The 8736-nt window shown below is 51.5% G+C and overlaps 1 protein-coding gene across 1 annotated transcript in view; it reads right to left on the bottom strand.

The window, feature by feature from the left end:
• Window positions 1-748, bottom strand: part of PEMT (phosphatidylethanolamine N-methyltransferase) — a 100057-nt gene extending 99309 nt beyond the window's left edge. Inside the window, exons 1-2 of the mRNA XM_039227254.1 lie at window positions 569-748; window positions 80-187 (exon numbers count right to left, since the gene is read on the bottom strand). Of these exons, the coding sequence (XP_039083185.1) occupies window positions 80-160 (81 nt within the window). The 5' untranslated portion in view covers window positions 161-187; window positions 569-748. The remainder of the gene's footprint in view (window positions 1-79; window positions 188-568) is intronic.
• Between the last annotated feature and the right edge of the window lie 7988 nt (window positions 749-8736).

The raw sequence follows: 8736 nt of genomic DNA on the forward strand, positions 1-8736 counted from the left end.
GACTCACTAGTTCCCACCCACCTCTGTGGCGGTCACCCACTCCCACGGCGGTTCCCTCTCCCCTTGGCCATTCCCATACCTTGAGTACCAGCTGTAGGCTGACCGCCTTGGGGAGACCAAAGCATTTAAACACCTCTCTGTTGGGGTCCCCCCTGCGCATGGATGACGTGTCCCGAGGAAGGCTGTCCTTGAAGATACAGGTCAAATGTCACTCCCTCTGAGAGGTCCTCCCTGATGACACCCACCCCAGCAGAGCTCTCCCTTCTTATCCCACAGCACCCAGATTTGTGTACTCCTCCCACCAAAGCAGGGAGCTCAGACTCCAAAGTCTCCAGGTGCCTCAGTACCTTAGGGAGGGGTGCAGCCCGCAGCCGGAGAGAGCAGGCAGCCCCGCCCAAGGCTCCTCCTGAGTCCACGGCATTCCACCCGTCTCCGGGCCCAAATGGGGCCTGTGCACTCCCCCCCCCCCATTCCCTTAACACAGCTGTCCCGGTGCCCTTCTCTCACCTTCACCCGTGAAACCACCCCCCCCCACCCCCCGCCCAAGGGCTGGGAGAGAAGTCCTCACCTCTGGCTTCTGGGAGACAGAGTCCCGGTCACAGAGTCCTCCCGTGTGCGCAGCACGGCCTTCGAGGCACGGATCCTGCTTGCCCAGCTAAGGAGCCCACGATGTTGGGGAGAACAGGTACGGCCTTTGAGAAGCTGCCTCCACGCCCACCCCACCCCTGCAGCCCAGGGAACATCTCGCAGGCAAGCGGTGTGGTCCTGCAACAAGCCAGGGGCAGGCCACGGCAGGCACAGGACAGCGGAGCCACAGCAGGCGCCGCTCAGCCCACAGACGGGAGAGCCAGGCACCGGCGCCTCCTGACGGAAGAGCACAGCACTGCCTCTCTGGACCCTTCTCACCCGAGAAACAGTCCTTCCTGGACCCAACCGCCGAATTTCAGGAAATACAGGAGACAGAAGGACATGCCAAACGCCACCTCAGGCGTGCGGCCAGGAAGTCCAGACTGTGGAGACTCTGTGGGATCCATAGCTGGCTTCTGCAGCAAATAAAAGGCAGTCGCCCAAAGAGAGATGGATAAGCCCAGAGATTAGATGAGACACACCAGTATCGATTGATTCCAAGGCTGGGCCTTATTTGGACCCCAATTCAAATAAACTAAGCAACGATGACAATATGTGTATAGTTATTTTGATCAAAAGAAGTCTTTGTCTTTTTTTTACTTTTTATTTTATTTTATTTTATTTTATTTTATTTTATTTTATTTTATTTTATTTTATGTAAGCTCTACACCCAACATGGGGCTTGAACTGATGATCCCGAGATCAAGAGCTGCATGTCTACCGACTGAGCCAGCCAGGCACCCCGAGTCTTTGTCCTTTAGAGGTAAATGTGGAAATATTTACAGACAAAATAGTATGACGTCTGGGACTTGCTTCGAAGTAAGAAAGGCAGGGTCGGGTAGGTTGGGAGATGAAACAAGACTGGCCAGGGGCTGATAGCCAAGCAGCTGTGTGGCGGTGCGGAGGGTCCTTCACGCTGGCCTCCCTGCCTTCCTATGTGCCTGAAATTATCCCGAAGAAAAACCGTGATGCCTCGGCCGAGGGTGGGTCTGCCCCCTACGGGATGTTTGGCAACATCTGGAGACATTTTTAGTTGTCACAAGGGCGGGTCCCCGTGGCATCTCGTGGGTAGAGCTCAGGGATGCTGGCAGACATCCTACGGTGCTCAGAGCAGCCCCCGAACTAAAGGGTTATCCGACCCCAGCATCAGCGGTGCGGAAGGTTAGAACAGCCAGTCGGTGCTGAGCTGAGGAGTGCTGAGCTCTGCATTCGGCAGCCCCTTCCAAGGGAGGTCTGGAAGCGAGGAGCCAGAGCAGGGAGCTGGGCTGGCGCCGTCGATGGGCCTGGAGGGTGAGGCCTGGCCAGGACTGTGCCCCAGAGGAGTCGGAGCATGGTGGGCCGACTGTTCCCTGGCAGTCTGCGAGCATCACCCCAACAATTCAGACAAGGCACTTATGGACCAGAAAGCCTCTGCCCCCTTCACGGATTGAGTGAGTGAGCTGGCAGCCCCCCAGGCTCCAGGCTGTGGGGACACTGGGTCCCTGCCTTCATGGGACTGGCACACACTAGAGAGATGAATGGCTAAAATATGGGGGCATCAATGGTGATGAGGGCTCCGAAGAAAAATGAGGCAGGGAGGGCACTCAGGGGTGCAATTTTAAGTAAGGAGGGGTCCCCTCACTGAGAAGGTGACTTTTGGGTAAAGTCTCAAGGGCATGTCGAGGCAGCCAAAGCAGCTGACAAGGTACAGACGTTCCTGACCTTGAACTTAGGAACCATCGTATGTACACAGGTAAGGACGTTTCAAAACAGGTCCCGTGCTGCCCTTCCTACCCCATGGTCTAGCCCGTGGTGTGTGTCAAGTGTTGGGTGTGGTCCTGGTTCTCTGGACAACCCCTCCCCAAAGCCAGAAGAAGTGGAAAGTTCTCAAGGGCACAGGTATTAGCAGGGAGGAGCATGGGAGCCCAGAGGACTTTCAGACGCAGAAAGCACTGAGGCAGAAACCAGCATGGCTCACGCCAAAGGAATGAGTCTTTTCGCGGAAGAAGGATTCTGAAGGACAAAGACGAAGGTGGGCTCCCAGGAGGCGGTGCTCAGGGCTCGGCTCCGGCCGGCCTGCAGCGGGGTGAGGGCTGACCAGCTGCCTGGAGGCCCGCGGCTGCACGGCCAGGAATGGCCCGCTCGGCTGGTGTGTTCATTCATCCGGACGGCAAAGACCCCCACTAGGTCCCAGAGGTCGAGCCCTTTGGGGGCAGGTGCTGCTGGAGCCTGTGAGACCCCCACCAGAATTTGGGGTTATTGCGAGGCATCTGGGGGGCGAGGGGGGGGAGGTGATCAGACCACATCTGATTAACTTTTGTTTTTATTGTGGTAAAACACACGTCACATAAAAGGCACCATTCTACATTCTAAGCATAGAGATGCAGCAGCATCTGGTACTTTCGGTGCTGTGCGGTCACTGCCCTCTACCTGGTTCCATAACGCTTCCACCACCCCAAAAGGAAACCCCGAACCCCCTGGGCAGTCACTCCCCATCTCCCTCCCTCCTCCCCCTTTCCTTCCAGCCCTTGGCAACCAGCCATCTGCTCTCTGACTCTGTGAATTGGCCTCTGCTAGATGTTTCTATACAAGGAATCAGACAGTAGGGGCCTTCAGGGTCTGGCTTCTCTCGATTTCATTTCTTAGAGGCCCCTCCGGTTGCCACAGGGAGAAGGGTCTGCAGTGGGACATCGTTGAGGCAGGGAGGCCAGAAGGAGGCTGGAGCCCTCATCAGGTGAGGGAGGCCGACGGCCTAGACAGGTAGGAGGTAGGGTGGCGAGGAAGGAGGGGACCCGAGTGTAACTAGGAGGCAGGACCAGCGGGACTTACTGTACTTGAGCCGCAACAGGGACGGATGTCGTGGAGTCAGGGAGGACGCAGGGCTCGGGGTCTGAGCTCCCGGGACAATGGCGGTGGCAGAGTGAGATGGCAGAGACGGGGAGAGGAAACGGAAGACACAGGGCCCAGTACATCAGAGACCCTTCAAGAATTAAAGAGTCAGGTATAGAAGGGTGGCAGCGGAAACTTTTAACACAAGCCAAGTCTGGGCTGGCTGGAATGCGGAAGGAGGGAAGGTAGGTGAGATATACGCAGTGCTCATCAATGAGGAGGGGCCATCCAGCTCCAGGTCCCCTGTGTGGGACTGGCCAGTTTCTGCTGCTCAAGGGGACACACGTCAACAAGAAGGTAAGCACACTTGCCTTCTCAAAGCTTCAGGGGACCCACTCGCCTGTCTACCTAGCAGAAATGTTTTTGGAGGCTCAAGGCCACCAGGCATTGTTGCACACGTTGAGCACCGCACAACACACAAAAGGTACTTTTACTCAGACTGGTGGTCTCCCTAGAGCTAGGTGGTGCACAACGCGCACAGTGCTGCCTGGCAGTCATGGTCACCGTGAATCACTGTGTTTGTAAGTAATGGGGCTCCTGGAGAAGAGATGGGGATGTTTGTGAGAACCAGGATAGCATCCTCTGCTTCTGAAGGTCAAATGAACTCTGGCATTTAAACACAGCTGTTGGAGTTGCCCTACATCCTGTGTTTTCTTTCTAAGAAGAAAAGCTTGGCCGGGGAAATGTCAACTCTGAGTTTCAACCAGCTGGCTCACGCACGCCACAGCCACCGATGAGCTGTGCAATGTCACCACGTTCTCTGGGGCAGCGCGGGGGCCCCCCGAGTTGTGCTCTGCACAGCCGGGACCTACAGTGGAGGCCGTGTAAACATGACCTGCCCTCCGGGCAGCTTCGTGGTGCAGGTCAGGAGAGCCCCAGGCCTGGGCTCAAATCCCAGCTCTGCCGCTGCCTGGCTATGTGACCTCAGGCAAGTCACCTCACTTCTCTGAGCCTTGTTTCATCTTCCACAAAGTGAGAACCTGTTGGGGTTGCTGGAAGGGACAGAAGGGGGTCAGGAGGTCTCTGGATGATCCTAGGTGCTGGGCTATAATATCCCTTGTCATGAGCCCCATACCCATTCCTGGGGAGCCCCGGGGGAGGGGGGATGCTAACGTACACTCACTCACACACCCGCAAATTCACACACAGAAGCCTAGCCGGCTTTCACAGCCCGCTAAATACCCACCCTAAGCCACTTTAGTTCTTCCCTTTTTATTTATTTATTTTTAATGTTTTATTTATTTCTAGGAGAGAGAGAGACAGCGTGAGCAGGGGAGGGTCAGAGAGAGAGGGAGTCACAGACTGAAACAGGCTCCAGGCTCTGAGCTGGCAGTCAGCACAGAGCACAGAGCCCGACGCGGGGCTCGAACCGCGAGATCATGACCTAAGCAAAAGTCGGACGCTTAACCGACTAAGCCACCCAGGCGCCCCTGTTCTTCCTTTTTTAAAGAAAAAGATCTGAAATACAGAAAAAGGAAAAGAATAATAAACTGCCCTTTGCCATCACCCAGAGAAACCCTGCCAGGCAGTCATCCACTGATGGTGGGGACGCGCTGTGTCCCTCCACTCCAGCTGACCCCTGGGGGTGCCTCTGCTCGGACGAGGAGTTGAGGGTCTGAGCCCTCAGGAGGAAGGGCCAAAAAGCAGAGGGGTCGTGGGCCCCAGCAACACCCTCCCCTCCCGGGAACCAGCAGGAGAATAAAGTTCCCTCTGCCTCTGCTCTCCTGAGGGAAAAAGGCCGCTCGGCTGGAAGGCCCCCAACCCCCCTGTGATGTCCCCTCGAAGGCGACACTTCACCCAGGTGAGAGGGCAGGGTCCGAGCCAAAAGACCCTAGGAATCTGTTTGGTCAAAGTGTCGAATGGGAAACAGCCCTCACCCAGTTGTAGCTGGGCTGAAGACTCATCTCCCTGGTTTTGTCTCTTTCCTTCTCTGTCACATGCCAATGACACCCCACGGCCACCCCATGATGGTTCATGATAAGCTGGCAATGGTGTAGCAGTTGCTGTTCTCTGAAAAGCTCTCTGGATATTCCCTGCCTTCCTGCCTCTGCGTCTGCCTCTGCCAGTGGGATTCTGCCCTTGGGCTCCCCACTGCCTAGTTCTTTCCGGACCCCAGCACATGCCCCTCCTGGGAAACTCGGAGCCCTCCCTGGGGGGGTCCCCTCCCACCCCCGCGCAGCCAGAGAAACCTCCTGAAAGCAGAATTTCCTCCCTCCCTCCCTCCTTCCTTCCTCCCTTCCTCCCTCCTCCCTCCCTACTCCCCTTCCCTTCCTTTGCTCTCTCTCCCCCACTTTCCCCTTCTCTCTCTCTCTTTCTCTCCTTTCACTCCACAAAGTCTGATTCATCTCCATGGCCTCACAGTGCCCAGGCTAGAGCCCACACTCAATGCACTGAATAACGTCATTTGCACGCACATGTTCTGACACACACATTCACAGACACAATCCTAGGCAGCTTTCACAATCCTCCACGACATACCCGTCCTTAGCCAGCAACCCTCGGTGGCCATTTTTCCCCCTTAAAGAACAATATCTAAAATGTAGCAAAATGGAAACAAAGTAAACCCTGAACTGACTACTTCTACATTTGTCACTGTTGCTCCTCTCTCTTAAGGCGATTCCCTTTGCTCCCACACCCACTAATAATGGCGATTATCCACTCCTGGTTGCTCTAGTCTGACGGGAGAAAGAAGGGCCCCACTGTTGTCTCAGCTTACACTTCTCTGATTATTAATGAGCTCTAGCACCTTCTCATATACTCATCGGCCAGTCTGAGGTCCTTCTTGAAAGTGCCCATTCATGTACCTTGCCCATTTCTCTGTTGGGCTTCCAGCTTTTTTCTTGTCTGTTTGCAGTTCTTTGAAAGTGCTGGACACAGATTCTTTATTGAATTGTTTGTTGTGAAATTTACATACAGTGAAAGTAACCATTTAAAAGTGTACAATTCAGTGGCATTTACTACATTCACAATGCGCTACAACTATCATATCTATCTACTTCCAAGATATTTCCATCACTCCACACGAAAACCCCATACCCACTAAGAAGTCATTTGGGTCCCCATTCCATTCTTTCCAACTCCTGGCCACCAACAACCAGTTTTCCGTCTCTCTGGTTCCACCTCATCTGGACATTTCCTGTAAATAGAACCTTTTGTGCCTGGCATCTTTCCCTTAGCATAATGTTTTTGAGATTAATTCCTGTTGCAGCATGTATCTGTACTCATTCCTTTATATGACTGAATAATAATCCATCATACATTTGCACCACGTTTTGTGTATCCATTATTCCTCTGATGGGCATACGGGCTGTTTTCACCCTTCAGTCATTATGAACAGTGCTGCTATGAATATTCACGTACAAGTATTTGAGTACTTGTTCTCAGTCGTTTGGGCCATACATCTAGGTGTGGAATTGATGGCTCATGTTATGGTAATTCTACATTTACTTTTCCAGCTAGTGGACCAATGCTTTTCCACAGTGGTCGCACGATTTTATGTTCCCACCAGCCATGTATGAGAGTTCCAGTTTCTCCACATCCACACCCACACTTACTATTTCCTTTTTTCTTTTTTTTATTGCAGACATCCTAGTAGGTGTGATGTGGAATTTCATTGTGGTTTTGATTTGTATTTCCCTAATGAATAATGATGTTGAGCATCTTTTCATATGCTTGTTGTCTATTTGTGCGTCTACTTTGAAATCATTGGCCCACGGTTAAATTTGTCGTCATTTTTGCTCATGAGGTATAGGAGTTCTATATGTATTCTGGATTCTAGACTCTTGTCAGAAATATAATTTGAAAATATCTTCTCCCATTATGTAAGCCGTCCTTTCACTTTCTTGATGGTGTTCTTTGATGTACAAAAGCTTTTAATTTTGATGAAATTAAATGTATGTATTTTTCCTTCTGTCACTGGTGCTTTGGGCATCATATCTAAGAATCTTTTTACCAAGTTCAAAGTCATGAGGATTATTCCTATATTTTTGTCTAAGAATTTGATAGTTTTAACTTTTAAGTTTAGATCTTTGATTCACTTTGAGCTGACTTTTGTCTATGGTGTGAGGTAGGGGCCCATCTTCATTCTTCCGCATGTGGCCATCCGGTGGTCCCTGCACCACTTGCCGAAGGAGCTATTCTTTCCACCATGAAATGGTCTTGGCACCTTGTCAAAAACCAATTGGCCACAGAGGTATTGGTTTATTTCCAGACTCTCAACTCCATTCTGTTGGTCTACTTGTCTATCCTGTGCCAGTACCACAGAGTTGATTGACGCTTTGTTGTCAGTTTCAAGATCAAGAAGCGGGAGTCCTTTGACTTTATTCTTCTTTTTCAAGAATATTTTTGCCTATTCAGGGCCCCCTGCATCTCCATATGAATTTGAAGATTGGCTTTTCCATTTCTGAAAAAAAAGGCTGTTGGGATTTGGATCAGGATTGCATTAAATCTGTATTCCTGACCATACTAAGCCTTCCTGACAATACTAAGCCTCCTAACCCATGAACACCCAATGCCTTTCCATTTATTTATGTCTTCTTTAATTTCCTTCAGCAGCCCATCTGTCCTTGTTGTGTTCAATTATCAAAACTATTTTCACAGAGCACCTGGCTGGCTCAGTCGGAAGAGCATGAGGCTTCTGATCTCGGAGTTGTGAGTTCGAGCCCCATATTGGATACAGAGATTACTTAAATAAATAAAAACCTTAAAATTTTTTTTTGCTCTCAGTCTGTCATTTGTCTGTTAATGTTTGCATGTGGTGTCCTTCATGAGGGAGAAATCCTTCATTTTTATGTAATCAAATTCACTGCTCTCTCCTTTGCACACATGTTCTCTCTCTCTCTCTCTCTCTCTCTCATGCATGGGAGCATATTTTATGTTTGGGACATTTGAGATTCATCCTCCCCACCCCATGGTCACAAAGCTACCAACCAATGCTTACTTTATTAGCTTTACGTCTTAGATACAGTATATATAGTTTCACTTTTTAAAGTTGGATCTTTAATCCACTGGGTCCCTCCTTTGCTCTGCTGTGAGGTGGGATCCACCTTGTCCCATAGGCTGAACCATCACTACTCGTTAACCCCACCATCCTTCTCCCAGCTCTGTGATCCCACCTGGATGCCCATCCACAGGGAATGGAAAGGTATGTTTTCCTCTCCATTGGAACGGATGCCCATTGGCGGGGCTGGGGGCCCAGGTGTCTGTGACAAGCAGTGAACTAGGAACATGTGAGGCACCTGG

This window comes from Hyaena hyaena, unplaced genomic scaffold (assembly GCF_003009895.1).
Source record: "Hyaena hyaena isolate Hyena2069 unplaced genomic scaffold, ASM300989v1 scaffold_27, whole genome shotgun sequence".
Lineage (NCBI taxonomy): Eukaryota > Metazoa > Chordata > Mammalia > Carnivora > Hyaenidae > Hyaena > Hyaena hyaena.